Consider the following 17,421-nt stretch of genomic DNA (forward strand, 5'->3'; position numbering starts at 1 on the left):
GGCCTGATGGCATAGAAGCAATAGTTTTATTTTACACATGGCTTAGTACACTCCTTGTTTGACATAATACTCGAACCGTGACTGAGCTGTAAGCATGCAAACCAAAACACCATCCCGCTGTCTGCGTATCGCTTTAATTTTTCAAAACGGGTTTCAGATACATAATTGTTATCTTAATATAGGTAAAGTTGCAACTTATATATAATGAGTATCCTAATATTGGTAAAGTTGAGACTGCAGCCTGAAGAAAAAAAATGTTGCACACTCAGCTTTTCTGTGAGGGAGGTCCAATTGAATAGGAAATGCACCCTGAAGAGATTTTAAAAAGCTGGTAAATCTAATAAACACGTCAAGGAACGTTTCTTTAAAATAGACAGAGTGATTTTTTAAGCGTTTGATTAGATTCGCATCGAAGATTTACCGGTAGTCATTTACACTGATCAAAACTCGAAACCAAACGCTTTCCTCGAGTACCACATCTGGAGTTGAGAAATCCGAGGTTTGTCCAAGTACTTGAACACCTCACGCCCGCAGGCACACAGCTAAAGCGAGACGAAAACATGCGCTGATGACTTCTGACCACCGCTCGTCTCCAAAATGCGGACCCAGGCGCAAAACGACAGCAAATTTGCACCCAACCGCATCGTCAACTCTTCGGAGGTAAAAAAGTGATCGGCAAAAGGACTCTTGTGTCGTCCCTCGTCAAGAACAAAGCTTTCTTTGAGTCAAATTACGGTTTTAGTGGGACAGGACTTCCAAGTTGCAAAGCGTCGTAGAGTTATAAAACGCCGCACTGGTTTGTTTCAGTCGACTATATGCTGTCTTTATCTTTTGGAAATTCTGGTCAACAGTATTTTCTTATCTTACATGTTTACTTTGTGTCTGTGCCAAGTTGGGCCTGTTTTCTATCCTGAAGTTCCCACTTGTACTATATTCACGCCTCCTTTGCGTCTCAAGGAGCAAGCTGCAACGTCACAGCATGTTTTTGTACGTTATTTGTTAAAACGTGATTATCCGGCTACTTTTTTTCAGATAGTTGACCCAGATCTGACCTGGCAGGCTTTGCAGGTTCTACAGAGAAATGGTAAGCCTCCGCTCTTCTTTTTGACTGATACTCTCTCTCTCCAAAAATATTCCAAAAGCCTGCAAGAACATCTTAACTTTATTTGGGGTACATTGGAGTCATTTAAAATAGCGATACGTGCAGCTGCCCCCTCCCCTCTTTAACATGAGCTTGAGTTTGATTGATTACGTTGGAAGAGGTTCTGTGCAGTTGTGCAACCACGCTCGTTCATTTTTACACTCCTCTTGAAAAGATTCGCGGTTTTTCCCAAGTGAGTTGTTTTGAGTGCAGGTTGTAGTCCACATTAATGGTGGAGAAAGTTTAGAATGATTCGGTGAGCAACTGGGGTTTTAGGAGATGACAATTCTTCTACTTGGTTTAAGAAATTAAATTGATATACAGTATATAATTCAATTTCCCTTCCCCCCAAAGGTTCCACTGCAGCAGCCGCTCGTCCATCAAGCACCGAAGATTCCTTAAACACAAGCAACGGAATCATTCCTGGTGAGTACAGCACAGCACAAGCATTTGTTGTACGATTGGTTTCCGCTGTGTTGATGGAAAAATATGACTTTTGGACTCTGGAGTAAAATGATGGTCACACAGGTGCCATTGCGGCTGCAATGTTCATCGCAATGTTACTGGGCCTCTATGCCATGCTCTGGAAATGTATGGTGTCGCCGCCACGAAGGTATCGACACAACAAATCCCCGTTGGTGTTGAACCTGAGTGAAGGCTTCATTTGTGGATGTCTCTCTCTTTCAGAAAACGCCGGAAGGCGAGAGCAAGAATCACTGCGTGATGACAGGACCGGTGGTGTACTGTAAAATAATTTTTTTTTAAGTTGTTTTCTTCAAAAGGTGTGGCCTGACTTGCGGGCGCACCACTCAAACGCCTCAATTTTAACCAATGTAGAGCTGAAAAGTGTGCTGCTCTTTGCTTTGGGAACTACTGAGGGCTGAGGCCACTCGCTCCTTTAACAACCGATAAACTGTGTGTGTGTGTGTCAAGTGAAGTACAAATTTATTGTCAAATGTGCTGTAGAGCACAGATGAAATTCCTTTCCTCTTAACAAGATAACAAGTGTGTGTGTTGGGGGGGGGGGGATTTTGTTTGATTCTGCTGCTGCTGCTGAATAGCTTCCGTTCTGAAACTTAAAAATCCCAGTTTGTCTTTATAAATATTATGTCCAACCCTGAAAACAAAAGACAAAAATGACGCGACTAGATTCAAGTGCTACAATTAAGAGTACATTTGAAAAGATGTGTTATTTTGGTAAGATGATCACTTTAAATTCGTAGTGTAGTTCTTTTTTTTCTTTTCAGTATGGCCCTTCTACTCCATTCCTAGACTAATAACCAATTGCTTTTCGTGCATTTTATCATCTTTCCGCTGTGTGCATATTAAGAGTAAGCTGTGACATTCTCCCGTTGGGACTGTGAACCTGAATAAATGTGAACATTTTTAATAGAGAAACTATCATGCGTCCTCAATTTGTCTGTGTAACGTCTATTAGTGATGTCAGGCCAAGCTGGTCGACACAATGACTTGACTGGATACTCTTTACAGCTTTCTCAGACGTTTCAAAAACGTGATTGTTAGTTTCATTTAAGATTCTTAAGTTGTCCTGTGATGCGAATGTGAACGCTTCCTTTTTGTACATGCGCCCTGCGATTGAGCGTCAATGAGTCGAGGGTCTACCACGCTTCTCATCCCCGGTCAGATGAGCTCCAGCGATCCTAATCAGGACAAGCCATACAGAAAGTCGATGATTGACTGTCGGAAGCAGACTGTCATGATCAGTATGTTGTTTTGAGTTCCCTTGTGTATGAAATGCGGCGTATGTATAAAAGCTGCCTTGCCTTTTAAAAGACATGCATCACACACAGTACACGTTGCTTGACTTCCTCCAGCTGTGCCACAGCTGGAAATGTACAGGAGCTGCTGGCAGGCTCGTTGTGAATTTCTGAGTAGCAGCAGCATAGAGAAGAATGGGGGGGGGGGGGGGGGGGACAAATTGTCATGTGGTTGCATGGTATTTGTTACAGTTGAGATGAACATAGAAATATAATAATAATAAATAAATATCCATACAAAGATCCAGAGTAGTATTTACATCATGAGCCTCAATGCACTAAATACGTAAATGTACGTGCTCACACGAGTTGTTGGTTGCGATGGCGCCGCTCTGGTTTTGCGGTCGAGTGATCGGATCGCTGGCGCGAGTGACGGTTGTCATCGCGGAGGCCTCTTGGCTTTTGGGGAGGTGCTTAGGGAACACACAAACACCGAGGCAGATGTGAATTTAAATACCGCAGCCATGATGAAGATTCGACACAACATGCAACAATTCAAAATGATTTAAACTGTACTTAAGTTTTTTAAAGTGCTCCAATACTCTCACGACGTTACCTTTCCACGCAAGCAGATGTTTGCAACAATATCTTTATAAGCAGCCCCAAACGTTTACATCCGTCACAGCAGCGATTACAGCCATTGCAGGAAACCGAACATTGTGTACAGTGCATAAAGCCATTTACGTATAATAAATTACCAAGTCGTTCCAAGAGGAAATCACGAGGACGGGAAGGGGGGGGGAGGAAAATATGACAACAATTTGGGCACTTTACTGAGAAAAGAATGAACCTCTCCTAACAGTGTGCATAGGTAGCCCTTTCAATAAACAATACGATACAGTACTTCAACGCATCTCAGTTAACTCATTCAGTACCAGCCAATTTTAGACCAAGTCTGAAAAGACGTCTAAAAACGTCTTTGGCAGTGAATGAGTTAATAATTCTTTGCAAATGACTTCATTCCCTAATAAATATTATTTAAGATAACATGTAATTGTACTTTCTAGAAGAGCAATCAATGCTGTACATAGCTTGCAATGGCCGACATTGTATGTATTTTATATTAAGTGCTAAAAGGGAAAAAAATGACCCCAGTACTTATTTCTTGGTATTCCCTAGCGCCATGTTCGAGGCACCTCCAACCAAAATACGGATAGAAACTAATTTACAGACAAAAAAAAGTAATTACAGCAAACACAAAAGCAAAAGGCACAAAGGTTTGATCAGGCAGGAGGAACACTGACGTTCGTTTATAAAAGGCACAATAGCTACTAATCCCTCCCTTGATGATCCACCGTTTCCCCCAAATGTATTGACATCCATCACAGGCCATCAAAAGCAACCAAGTCCAGTTACGTCTCCAAAAGAATGCCTCGGTCATCAGAGGTAAACGATATTTTCCTCGCTTCCGTCCTCCCTGAGATGTCCTTCGAGAGAGAGGTAGGACTGCGGGGGGAGGAGTGGCGTGAGGGAGGGAGAGGAGGCGGAGGAAAAGGTGTTTTTGTAAAGTTCGTGACCTGGCCTCCAGACCCCCGGGGAATGTCCATCCAACTGTGGACTGAAGTCTGACAGAGAGGACGAGAGAACGAGAGTCAGTCAGTTGAGATGCTTTGGAGCATCCTCGGAAGCAGAAGACAAAATCTACCGGTGGTCCACGCAGTCATCCGTTTTCGATGTTTGTCCACATTCAAGCCTATGCCGGCTGAGTTTGGACGGATAATTTAGAACCGCATTTAAAGGTTAAGTACAAGAAGAACAAGTCGATCGAAATTTGAATGTAGTGTTTTAGTGCCTTGGGAGATGAGCAGTCGTTTGGCTGATTTATTCTTAGTATTATTCATTCATTCATTCATCTTCCATACCGCTTGATCCTCACTAAGGTCGCGGGGGGTGCTGGAGCCCATCCCAGCCGTCTCCTGAATCGGTTGCCAGCCAATCGCAGGGCACACATAGACGAACAACCATCCACGCTCATACTCACACCGAGGGACAATTTAGAGTGTTCAATCAGCCTGCCATGCATGTTTTTGGAATGTGGGAGGAAACCGGAGCACCCGGAGAAAACCCACGCAGGCCCGGGGAGAACATGCAAACTCCACACAGGGAGGCCGGAGCTGGAATCGAACCCGGTACCTCTGCATTGTGAAGCCGACGTGCTAACCACTGGACTACCGGGCCGCCTCTTAGGATTATTATGAATTTTATTTTTTTTGCTTTGACTTGTTTTCTCCAATCACTTCACACCAGGCCTCACTTTTTCGTCTTGTACATTATTATTACCGGTAGTTTTCCTTGTTTGTTTTTCGAAGTATGATTCAGGGTGGTGGACTAGTTAGTGGCTCCGGCCCACCTGCAATCCTAATATTACTATATTAGATATTGTTGTTTTTATATCGTTGTAGTAATGAGGACAGTCGTGATGATGATTGTTTGTCTATATGTGCGCTGCAACAGTCCAAGGTGTATTTCAAGCTAGAACAGGCTCCAATGGTTGGCTGGCTGGATGGATAACATAATTTCCACCTGCCTCTCTTTGCTTGTGTACATCTAAAAATGAAAAAAAAGAAAGAATGTTGCACTACATACGTTTGGTGGTGCTCTGGGGCTGCGCCGTGCTTCTGTTACTGAAGGGATTGACGGCGTTGTTGGGAGGCTGGTGGCAGCCGGGGTTCTTGGAGTAGTTGGTGAACGTGAGCCCATCCTGAGATTGTTTTCTGTGCGTTTGGCTGAGTAAGGCGTTGAGGCTGTTGTAGAGGCTGGCACTGAGGCTAAGGTCAGCGCCAAAGGTGGAGGCTTGCCGGGGGCCGTCGTGGTTCCGCCTCGGTGCCGAGAGAGGATACTGGTGTGGGTTGTTGTTGTGGTTGGGGGGATGGTTCTTCTGGACGGAGGCGAGCAGAGCTGCATCGTTCTCGTACGTCCAGCAGCTGCCGTCCAAACTGCCTGAGCGACTGTGACTCGGTACCTTTCGGAGGTTTCAAAGACACCAGGTCACGTAATTTTTTTTGAACCCACTTTTTGACATAATAAATGCATTTGAATAGCGACCCTCCCCCCCAAAAAACAAGGATAAAATGAATAGAAAATATTGCGGTGTCTGTATTTTATTTTGTGCCATGAAGAGGCGCAGCCTTGTGGGGCGACGTGTGACATGAGCGAGTTTACATGTGAGAGTCTGCGCGTGAGCGGTGACCGACAGCAGCTTGCATGAGTGTGTTCATCGTGTTTATGAGTCTGACTCTTTTCCCTGGCATTCAATCAACAACTGAAAAGTGCATCAGTGACTGTGGCTCTCCTTTCCTACACGGGAAGGGCATTTAAAAAAAATCTATGAAAAAACTGATCACTTCATAAACTTGCACTTCAGCGGGTGTACAAACGATGAACCCCCGAGGAGATCTTTTTCGTGAATTGCTATTATTTGTACTACGAGTCCATTGATTCTCTCATTTTACTGGTAGCAAAATACTAAGGAGCCACACAAGTGGTCACAGTAACACGTCATCTTTTTCATACCTTGTATCCATCCAGTGGTATAGTAACGGGCAGACTGCTCTGCCGGTTGTGTCTCCAGCTCTGGAGGATCCTCTGCTGGGCTTCCAGCTTCTCCTTCTCCCTGTCGACACTCTTCTGGCCCTCCCGGAGTCTGTCAAGATTGTTACGATACTCCAGCAGCTGAGCTTCCAGCTCCTCTCGTTCACAGCGGAGCCGTTGTGCCTCCAGGACGCAATGCTGCTCACGCCGCTCCAGTGCACTTTCCTGCTCAGTCTGCACACAATATCGCACATTTCCATCAGACAGACCGGTGATTCCCCATTCAAGTTAGCCCTCCATTGCTGCGAATCCACCCAGATAGTGAGACCAACCTGTTGTTTCTCCCTGGCCACACATTCCTTGTCCCAGCGCTGCTGGTCTTGTTTTATTTTCACTTGGAGTTTCTGCACCTCATCCACTTCTTCCTTCTTCCTGTCTAAACCCTTTTTCTCAACTTCCTCTTTCTTCCTTTCAACACCCATCTGCCTCTCGTGCTCCTGCAGCACAGCAGATGTCCTGTTCGCAACTCGGACGTAGCAAAACGTCTATGAGGGGACTTTCAAGGCATTCTTACCAGGCTGTTTTGGGGAGAAGCGAGGGTCTTGAGCTGAGATTTGTCTCGCATTTTCTGGATCTCGAGGCAACTGTCCTGAAGAGTCACGGCAGCCTGCCAAAGCCCCGCCCCCCCCAAAAAACACACATTAGTGTCAAACTACTGCTGGTAAAAATAACAATCTAAATGAATTATCAGTTATTTAAATCTGCACTTCTACCAACATCAAAGTGAGCGGCAACTTTTTCCCCCAGCCTGAACGCGTGCAGTTATTCAACGGTGCGGCTTATTTGCCGGTACACTAATCGTGTTTAGTGTTCATGTTGAAGGGGAACTGTTCACGGTTTAAAGTTTCGAGTTCAAGCCAATCAATTTGGCCATTGAAAATGGAAATCAGGCCACCGTACATTTTCTCGGACTAAATAACGATTGTGGAGCTTAATTTTCTGTGGTCATTTGTATTTTGTAACAGTATTTCCACTTCTATGTTACTTTATGTTGTTTCCACTTCGACTTTCCTAGACTGAGGATGGCGGTTTTTGGGTCTCTCAAATTTGTATGAGTAATACGTGAGGCGAATCAACCGTGGCTTATGTGTGTAAAAGAAAAATTTGATTTTGTTTAATATTTAGTAGCTGAGGCTTATATACCGGTTTGCTCAACAGAATAGATTTCATGATAATTCCATTTTGTAAGAACAGAATAAAAAGAAGAGCTAATCGCGTCCATGCATTTGTGCACTTACTCACCTGCAGACTATAAAGAAGCTGAGTCAGACTTTGCACACTCTCTGCCACCTACAGAAGAGAACTGTTTCTTAGTCCAGAAGGACATCAACAAAAGGAAGAATAAATAAATACTCCATTTGGGAACGCTGACAGCCAAACCTTGAACAGTGTTTCTTTGGTGTCGCCTTTCTTTGGCTCCGAAGCAGAACTCCACAAAACTCCATCCATCCCCGTGCCCTCACTATCCGATCCAAGAGAAGTGGAACTCATACTGAGTGTGCTCAGGTAATCAGCTGTGAGAAACAAAGGGCACAACGATGACACGGGACCGCATGCGTCACCTGCCTTACACTCGAGAATTGCATACGAATGAGCTCGCTTACGTTCCGAGGGAGACTCTTGGATGCTGCTGCCGTGACTGTTGTAGTTGCAGCACTCGGGCCCACGGATCGGAGAGTTGTCACTTGGTACAGGAAGGTCATCGTGGACCTGCAGGATGGTGATCAGGTTTTCCGCTACACAGGAAGCAGTCACAAAAGTTGAGTTAATTCCCGGCCGAGCTGGTTATTTTCACTAAGTGAGTAAAAGGGGATGTTGACATTGCACGACCGTGAATTCCTTTTACAGGTTAAAACTGTATGGAAGTTGCTATCTATGCTCCGTTGACTTCTCCCCTTCGTATTCAAGTCTTGCCGAGCCTCTTCTGGCTGAACACAATTTACCAGTTTTCTCAGCGGTTGTCTCACCTTCTCGGAGTGCAGCTGTGAGCAGTGTTGAGGCGGGTCTTGGGGACTCACTATCAATGTCTGGTTGTACCAGCAGGTGGCGATGTGGCACGGCTTGTGAAGAGCGCAGGGTTAACTCTGTGAGCTCAGCATATAATTGCAACTTCTCCTCCAAACTGTTGCAGATGCGCTGGTCCTGGTTTAACAATGTCTCTACAAAAAATATATATATATATACTGTATATATACAAATACCGTGATTCATAATTCAACGCCTTCTATTTGACTCCCATGAGCCCAGTATCAAGGTCTACTCAACCGTTACCTTGGAACTTTGAGATTTTCTGAAACTTTGCTTCTGCTGCTCGCTTGGCCTCCTCGGATTCGGCACTGCGCTCCTCCTCCTCCTCTTCCTCCGGGCAACTGCCGTGAAGGTTAAGTAGGTGAGATAATGATTAACACACACGCACGTAGACACATACAGCACAAAAGACTGTACTATAAAACAAAACGTCACAATGTCATTGTCAACATTGAAACAATTGTTCGCAGTTGACTCCACAACAAACCTCTCGACAGCTTGTCTTATGTGTCTCATCCAAGCATTTCTCTCCTCCCTGGTCGTGGTGTGAACTTCGTACATCTCTGGTCCAGCCGATGAAGCGGAGATGAGGAACATCCCTCGTTCCTCATTGGCTACTTCTCGAACAATGAGCTTTTGCAGTGGGATCACAGGAGGCTTCTGGTCCTGCAAGTCAACGGAACTCAATAAATGAGAGACGCATTGGTCGTCGGAGTTGCATATTTGCGATTTCGGTTGAGGCTTACCACGGCCGCAAACACAAAGCGTTGATCTTTCTCTTGTAGGAACACCAGAACATCTGTAAGCAGGAGGGCCAATGTATCTAGAGTAAAAATTCACAGAAGTTAGTTATCAGCTCAACGAAAACGATCCGGCGGCAGATGTGCAGAAGCTACAAACCTTTTAGGCGGCCTGTGGCGGTCTTCCAGTAAAGCAGTCCCTTGTGCTGCAGATCTCTGTGTTTGCTGTGCAGGTCCTGCTTGCGAATCACCTTGCCGCTCTTTAGTTTGGCAAAGCTCTTGTTCTCCAGACGGGCGAGCACTTCTTGCAGCTCCTGCGATTTCTCGTACTTACTTACAGTTAGGTCCACTGCTGTGATGATATCACGAATCCGAGCCAGAGCACTTGACAAGTCGGAGTGTTCCTGACTGCCTTCTGTCGAGGTTTAAGGTCATCAAGGTCAAGGTTAACCCTTTCAGGGACAGCGGTTAGGACAGTGGACAAATTATCATGTTATGGGGTTCATGAAAGGGTTAAATATAAAATTCTAATTTCTGAATTCATTTTTACACAGTGATTTGAACCAAGATAGAAATGTTCATTCATTCATTTGTACAGTTCAAGGTTAAAGATGTCATTAACTACAATGATGCCTTGAGATATGGATTTCGTTTGTTCCTTGACCACATCTGGAACTAAAAAAAAAAAACACCTGTACTGAAATCATCTTTCCCCATTGAAATGAATGGTGATGCAATGCTCTTAACTCATTCAATGCCAGGCCATTTTCACCGGAGGAAACCCTTCAAAATCCCTCAGTGCAATATTAACACGCAAGCCTACCAAGAAGAAAAAATGAGACTCTCTTCTTTGAGCCGGGAAAACGTTTGTTTCTAACTTTGTTCCGTTCCTTAGCAATCAGCATGAGAAAATAGCTAAATGTTATCAGATTTCCATTTTCTGAGTAAAAGAAACGTAGGAAAAAGACCTTTTTGGAATGCATGCATAAGTTCAAGTGTGGTGCCAGCATTTTTTGCTCTCAAACATCTAAATAAGACTTTCCATCTACAAAACAACATAAAGAACAGCGCAAAAGGGCTTTTGGTAGGAAAAATCTTCATATGCGCTGCATTGAACTGATGAAATGAACTATGAACGGAAGTGAAACAATCAGTTCAGTGAGCGCTTGCACATTTGCGTGTGTTCTCTAGTGAGTTGAATTCACTGCCACTTGTATCATTCTTTTTTGCTCAGAAGTCAAGCAAAATAAATACATAAATAAATGGAATCAGCTGAATCATGGCTCATATCGCAAAATAATTCACAGTCTTAAGTGATTTGTACATGGAGCTGACTTGCCTTGAGTGTAATGTAATATCCTCTCCAACAAAACTGGGTACTTGGTGATGCGCTGGGTGACTAAAAGGATAAACTCTGGAATCCCTCTCCTCCTGACCAGCGAGTTATGGCTCTGTTGCTGTGAGCAGAGAGGCCACAAGGATTTCACAACATTGCTGATGTTGAAAACATGCAATGTTCTACAACCGGGGGCCCCACTTTGACAAAGTTCTGGAGTTTTTTATTTTGTTGTTGAAGCTCCTTGAAGACACTGACGGCTTCCATGTGGTGACTGCAGAAATCGCCGTACACTTGCTTCATTGTCTCAGCATTTTCATCTGAGAACTGAAAGGGTCATCTTCAGTTTTGAGAAAGGTCCTTTGATTGCAACATGTATGCATCATGACCAACCTGCTGAAGCAGGATGTCGCCGATCTGATGGATGAGGTAATTTCTCTGGTTCTCGGCTTGGGTGGAAGCTTGTCTGCACTCCTGCAGTGATCCAAAGAGGTTCCTGTGGAAGAGCAACAAGGAATCCAAACAAGGGAATATCCGGGCCACACAATCCCAGTCGAGTTGCAGCTCCTCCAGCATTCCTCGTCTGAACACTTCGGACATGACTGTCAGAGTCTGGATGTGGTGCAGCTCAGTCTGCATTAGTTCTACAAGGAGGCAGCAAAGTGGATTATCATCATGATACAACTGATTAACCAAGAGACTGGAATGGCTTAATGACTCTCATTGAGTAAAGCCCGCCTTGCCTCACCATAAATTACATCCTGGCGTTTGATGGCACGTCTGTCATGCTGCCGGCAGAAATCCGGACTCACTGCAAGACTCCACGACTCTGCGTCGAGTCCCAGAAGATCGGCTGATAGATCGCTTAGTAGAGGAGCATCTACATCATCTGCGCAGCGGTGATAGTGTACAGTCATTTTATGAAACGTTCAAGGGTTTACAAAGGTCTGATTAAGCCTCGCTGACCCTGCGGGGCGATTGGTGGGTCGACTAAAGGAAGAATTGTCATTGGGGCGCCCTCATCGAACTGCGAGCCGTAAGCTGTAGGAATGGAATCAATCTCCATTGCTGTTGTGTCACTCAGCCTTCTATAGAACAGAAAGGGGAATACAGAAACGTCAAATAGCTTAGTTTTAGGTACAAATTGCTATTCACAATGAGACTGCAATAAATGCTAGCTAGAAACAGTGTTGTGGTGGAATCCATCTGATTACTGTTAATATGCAGGGTTGAACTACGGTTGTCAATCCTACCTGCTCTCTAAAGAGACGGAGAGACCTTTGGAGAGAGCGTCGAGTGTTTCTCGCTTTTCTTTGGTCGTCGGTGTGAGTGAGGATGACGAAGAAACGGAGGAGAAGGCGAGGGGTGTGGAGGAAGGGATGCCTTTCACAGAAGCTGAAGGAGACACTGAGATAACAGGAAATGTTCTCATTGTCATGGGAAACAGCAGGTGAAGACGCCAATGTTCAAATTAAAGTTCCTACCACATACCACAGAAAATGATTATTAAAAAAAAAAACCGAGGCACCAAAATCATGAAAAACCAAGCACTTGTCTTCATTCTCCATGGGCGTGTATGCTTGAAGATCACACCACGCCCAACTATATATCACCATATGCCTCCAATATGAGCTGGGGGGAATAAGATATCCAAATATACACAAACACCCTTTTATATATATATATATATATATATATATATATATATGTAAATAAAATGATGGGGGATGGAGCGACTCCTGCCGAGGCCCATGTGCATCACTGGGCTCAGTTTCTGCCTGGATGCCAATCAAGGATATTGAAATGATGAAAAACATTTTAGCACGAAATCTCCAGAAATCTACATAGTTCTTGGGCTTTGTACATCTTTAAAAATGGTTGACATGTTTACAAAGAAAGATCTGAATTCACTCTAGTTTACAGTCTATAAATCACAGGTGTCAAACCTAAGGGCCAGGTGCCAGATATGGCCCGCCGCATCATTTTATGTGGCCCACAAAAGCAAATCAACCAGGTCAACTTCCACGACGCTTGCTAAAATCCGTACCAAAATGTCCAGTTGTCATATGTAATAAATCGGCATTGTTAGCTATTACAAGCATTATTTCAGAAACTTCAACAACAGGGGGAACAAACTACTCTCCTTGACTTTTGATTTCAAAATTTAATAATTGTGTACAGTACTTTACATGCAAAAATACGAGGAAGTGATTCAACATTTCTACGGTTTCAGCCATAATGGCCCTCCGAGGGAAACTGTGACGACAATGTAGCTCGTGACAAAAATGAGTTTTTGACACCCTTGCTTTAAGTGTACAATGTACCTTCTCATTGTATGGGGATGTCCTCACTCTACCGATGTTATGCACAAACACATATAAATACAATCCAGGATGGATCCCCCACTAAGGCAGATTAAAATTTAACAATTTCTTTTTCTTTTTTTAACAGAGTCATATGGGTGAGTCAGTGGCCAGGGTAAATGATTTGCTTTCAACAACAGGGAAAAAAGAGAGGAGAGGTAAAAACAAAAAGAATAAGGACGATGTAACGAAGAGGGATAACATGGGGTAAATCATGTAATTTCTGACTCACTCTGTGGGAGGGACAAGGTCTTGCTTTTTGTCAACAATGCATTCTTCTCCTGCAGCTTCTGAGGAAAAATGTCATATCAACTTAAGTTGATGAACAACATAGCTGCACTGTCTTTAAATAAAATTAGTCAAAAAACAAAATCTCTGGAGGAGAAAACATGACACAACCTACAGTGTACACTGTCGCTGTTATTATTTTTCACTGTTCAGAACATCGCATGATTCCAGGAATTTTTTTTCTTTCTTTCTTTGTCACCAAGCGCTGGATCTTTTTCTCCCGGCTTTTTGACTGCCTCCCCCACCTGCCCGTGAGGCGGCAACTGATTTATTTGTTCATTTAGCATTCAGCCTCTGACAGGCATGGCAGTAGAGTGAGAGAAGGGGAGACAAGCGCAATGACCCGCAACATATTGCGGCACACAGCACTTTTGAGTTTCCAGGAAGGACATCTTCAAGGTAAAATTGTAGTCAAGGTGCAGAGATTCGAGCACCAAAAATAAAATCTTTGGCCACAACTGTTTGAATGAGGGTCCAAGAACAAGCTAACATGATTCTTTTTTTTTTTTTTTTTTGCTCTCATTGTTATGGGAGACCAAAGGCAGCGTTTGATGGTTACCTTTCCGCATTGTGTAACAGAATCTCGACAGTTCTTGTGGACGTTCAAGAAACAGTCTGCAGACAAAAACAGACAAAGTCACGGTTAATTCAATCATTTAACTGATAATAAATCTAAATAAGCAATGTCCAGATGGCCATCGAAACTGCCCATCGGTGTTGACTTTGCTGGGGGAAGAAAGCTGACTTCATCTTTTCTGCGGACCAAAACACGAAGGCAGCACGTGTGAGGATATTTATACAAACGCTGACAGTTGAGCCACCACAAGACATAAGACAACACCGCCGCCGCTGTTGAATACTTACTGGAGCACTGCAGCAGCTCCTTCCCAGAAACCGACTTATCGCAGGCCACACAGACAGCAGGACCAGATGGAGACGCGGGCACAAACTGATGTCCATGAGCCGCTCCGTTCTTGTCCTTCCCGTCCTTCGCCTCTTTCCCTTTAACCTGAAAAGAAAGCTCGTAAAATAATATGCATTTCCCCGTTGAGCTGACATTGACAACGGTCGATGCCGGAGTGCAACTGAAAAACAAAAAGTAATGCGGCCAGCTTCCTGGTGCGATACACCTGTTGAAGTGGTGTTAGCTGAGATAAAGGGATTTGAGTCAGCCTCGCTGTTAACTCTCTTCTGCTTGAAGGGTTCTGCTGTTATGGCGCTTTAACTTTGGGGGAGCATTAGGAGGGATTCCTTTGTGTGAGTGTGTGTGTGTGTGTGTGTGTGTGTGCGAGGAATGTTTATTTTCTTATCGAACTTTCCAAGGAGTTCATGTTTGTTAGCTCGTATATGTGCATGCTCCGAAACACGTGACAACGCCGCATATACGTGTTTTGGTTCCTTAGGATGTTCTGGGAAGTTTGGTATTATGTAAGAAGATATTTTTTCAGTGTCCTGTTGCTAAGACCTGAGGACAGGGGAATTTTCTCCCTCGCCAAATAAAGGCACCCTGCACAGACAGCGGCTCCCCAGCACTGGAATTCTAACCCGGCTTGTCTGAGAGATGGTAAACCCTTTACAGCTCCACTTTGGATGCGAGTCACTATACATGGACACGGTTATTAAACGCATGGGTGAACCTTTATCCTGGAGGAATTACAGTTTTCAGAGGGGCAAAGACCTCACCTTGGTTTTGTTGCGAGTGCTCGACATCCTGCTCTTGAGGAAGCTGAAGGTCCGGCTCACTTTGTACTTCTCTGACTCAACCTTGGACGGAATTATATATTTATCCCACTCCTCATCCTCGATCCTGTTCCGGTGTAAACGTTTCAGTTAGTCGTCAGTCATCACCTCAGTGGGGTCTTCGAAAGCCACGATGCACAACTCCTAATATTAGTATATTAATACTACTGCAGATTTAATAACCTGGGATTCTAGCATCATGCTGAGATGAAAGAATGTCTTCCAGTGCTCTACTCTATAGACTATTTCTCTTGATAACATGCTTGGCATGCTTCTGTGTCACTATGGACTCGAGTGGATGCTATTTATAGCATGACCTTGGAGAGATGCAATTAATAACATGTCAACGATTAGCAGCAACTTAAAACTAGTTCCATTTGACACTAGACTAGAGAGGCATTTATGTTGGAGCATCAATGAGAAAATGGCATGCAACAATACGTCAAACCAATGCTATGGCCTAAATTTCGATGTCACAGCAGAATCTGGGGGGCGAGGGGGGGGGGGTTATATGTGCAGAACGGATGTTGTTAACAAAGCGAAAGGTGCGGTCAAACCAAGTACAAACAAGTCGAGCCGCACATGCATGGCTGTGAGGCCGCTTTGGTGAACACATACTCTTTAAGGAACTCTGTGAGGGTGAGGTGTTGGAGTGATGCGCTGCTCTCCTCCTCTGCGGACTGGGCCCGCTTACGGAAACCCAAAACCCTGCATGATGGATATAGCACACCTCAAACCAGGCTGTTGAGCTTCTTTTTTTTGGGGGGGGGGGGGGGGGCAGGGGGGTTCCATTGGGAAATCTATTTTAGTGTGTTAAACAATTGAGGTTCTAAAAATGAGTCAGATTTTAGTAAGCCATTTATTATGACTGGATTCTTATCCTGACTAACAATGAGAGTGACTTTCTTCCATGGGATGAAATGCATTTAAATGACAGCATGATTTATGGAATTGCCAATGTAACGTGATTATCTAAAAAAGTTTCCTCTGTTAGCAACGCATGGTTATTAGTGAGGAAAAAATGCATTAGGGCATTATAGACTAATAAGCCTGTGACCCAAAACACTAGCCGAATTACATGGAGACGTTTCTGTCATTCTGATTGAAATCATTCCGACGGAAGATCTCATTACGCGAGACGTGACCTATTCCGCTCTGTCCTGTACATGCAACACTACCTTAACTCGGAACAGCCGTCTCACCACGCGGCATCGATGTAAACGTCACGTGATTTGTCAAGATGGAGTTTGTTCGTCTATTTAGCACAGTAGTCGTGACTGTTTTCACTAGTTATTATTAACTCATTCACCCCAAAGACGTTTTTAAATGTCTTTTCCTTTTCAGACTTGGTCCAGAATTGGCTGGTACTGAATGAGGGGGGTTACAAATAATTTGAAACAAGTTCTCCTGTCGCAGACGAACTCTGGTAAGACGCTGTCATTTTCAAGTGCATAGACAACGACCTCATTGCGCACCTACGTCAAGATAGAGCATGTGCAGACCGGACGCAGCCTGGTTATTCTGAATGAATAGTTTTCATGACGCTTGTTCCGGATTGGCATAGACAAGCCCTGTGAATCTGAATGAAATTCCCATTCCCATTCGGCCTTTTCATTCCGATTAAGGTGTCTATGTCGAGCATTTTCATTGTTTGGTCATTCGGTTTCATTGTAAATCAGAATACAAGGCTCCATGTAAACCTCGGCTAGGGAGAAATTAACAAAGTGAAATGAAAAATGATTGTGAGTAAAATTAAAAAAATAAAATGGGCGTATGGTAAAGCTCATGTTAAAATAGCTTATCGGATGTAGCACAGTCATTCATATTCTACATAGGGTGTTAAAATGGATGTTGCTGTTTACTTCAAAGTTATTTTGAGGTTGCAATCAGAGCATATACTGGCCCTGGCCGGGCTCGCAACAGGAAGTGTGTCACATCCTGCCCCGTCAGACCCCCAAACACAGGTCGAACACTGAGGTCTCACACACTGTACACCCGCAGAGCTAATCTCTTACTGCAGGCCAACAGTGATGCCTAAAAAAGGGCGGAAGTCTGTTTTGACATCCGAGTAAGGCCCCTACACAGTCCAGTGGATCTCGTCTCAGCTCATATAGCGAGCCAATGCGGTTACCTCTTTTCTTTGGAAGTCTCTGTCAGGTTCAGCACACTCTGCTCTGTAATGTAGTGTCAGAGAAAGCCAAATGAGTGAGTGAGAAATAAATATGTCATTCACGGTAAGGAAGTTATTACAAACCGAGTGAACCCGAAGCCAGAAGTTGAAACGTCCATTCCATTGGCAGAGTAGTGAAAAAGTACAAATGCCGTACACCCACACAAAGACAGACCAAACATGGCACCAGGTTTTTGCAAAGCATAAACGGGCGGCATTAAAAATAGAACAGCAAAACCAAGAGAA

General features: G+C 44.1%; 2 protein-coding genes across 8 annotated transcripts in view; one reads left to right on the forward strand and one right to left on the reverse strand.

The window, feature by feature from the left end:
* The first annotated feature begins 494 nt into the window (after positions 1–494).
* Positions 495–2,539, forward strand: sb:cb288 (uncharacterized). The gene is made up of 5 exons (XM_052067316.1): positions 495–660; positions 1,033–1,084; positions 1,496–1,567; positions 1,670–1,754; positions 1,829–2,539. Exons 1-5 carry the CDS (start codon positions 598–600, stop codon positions 1,863–1,865), a joined length of 309 nt encoding a protein of 102 aa, XP_051923276.1. The 5' UTR covers positions 495–597; the 3' UTR covers positions 1,866–2,539.
* Positions 2,540–3,490: 951 nt separating this feature from the next.
* Positions 3,491–17,421, reverse strand: part of arhgef28a (Rho guanine nucleotide exchange factor (GEF) 28a) — a 36,699-nt gene continuing 22,768 nt past the window's right edge. For 5 of the 7 annotated variants that reach the window (XM_052067108.1, XM_052067104.1, XM_052067105.1 and 2 more), the window contains 25 exons: positions 17,137–17,179; positions 15,624–15,713; positions 14,949–15,072; positions 14,130–14,274; positions 13,825–13,880; positions 13,210–13,267; positions 11,868–12,009; positions 11,581–11,702; positions 11,363–11,503; positions 11,008–11,258; positions 10,816–10,941; positions 10,618–10,735; positions 9,439–9,693; positions 9,285–9,361; positions 9,026–9,204; positions 8,782–8,879; positions 8,478–8,669; positions 8,115–8,246; positions 7,891–8,024; positions 7,753–7,800; positions 7,025–7,117; positions 6,783–6,947; positions 6,433–6,684; positions 5,506–5,881; positions 3,491–4,484 (listed from right to left, as the gene is read on the reverse strand). In XM_052067108.1, coding sequence (XP_051923068.1) covers positions 4,300–4,484; positions 5,506–5,881; positions 6,433–6,684; positions 6,783–6,947; positions 7,025–7,117; positions 7,753–7,800; positions 7,891–8,024; positions 8,115–8,246; positions 8,478–8,669; positions 8,782–8,879; positions 9,026–9,204; positions 9,285–9,361; positions 9,439–9,693; positions 10,618–10,735; positions 10,816–10,941; positions 11,008–11,258; positions 11,363–11,503; positions 11,581–11,702; positions 11,868–12,009; positions 13,210–13,267; positions 13,825–13,880; positions 14,130–14,274; positions 14,949–15,072; positions 15,624–15,713; positions 17,137–17,179 — 3,602 coding nt within the window. In that variant the 3' untranslated portion in view covers positions 3,491–4,299. The remainder of the gene's footprint in view (positions 4,485–5,505; positions 5,882–6,432; positions 6,685–6,782; positions 6,948–7,024; positions 7,118–7,752; positions 7,801–7,890; positions 8,025–8,114; positions 8,247–8,477; positions 8,670–8,781; positions 8,880–9,025; positions 9,205–9,284; positions 9,362–9,438; positions 9,694–10,617; positions 10,736–10,815; positions 10,942–11,007; positions 11,259–11,362; positions 11,504–11,580; positions 11,703–11,867; positions 12,010–13,209; positions 13,268–13,824; positions 13,881–14,129; positions 14,275–14,948; positions 15,073–15,623; positions 15,714–17,136; positions 17,180–17,421) is intronic. The other 2 variants (XM_052067109.1, XM_052067110.1) reach the window with 1 other exon arrangement.

This window comes from Hippocampus zosterae, chromosome 6 (genome assembly GCF_025434085.1).
Source record: "Hippocampus zosterae strain Florida chromosome 6, ASM2543408v3, whole genome shotgun sequence".
NCBI classification, from domain to species: domain Eukaryota; kingdom Metazoa; phylum Chordata; class Actinopteri; order Syngnathiformes; family Syngnathidae; genus Hippocampus; species Hippocampus zosterae.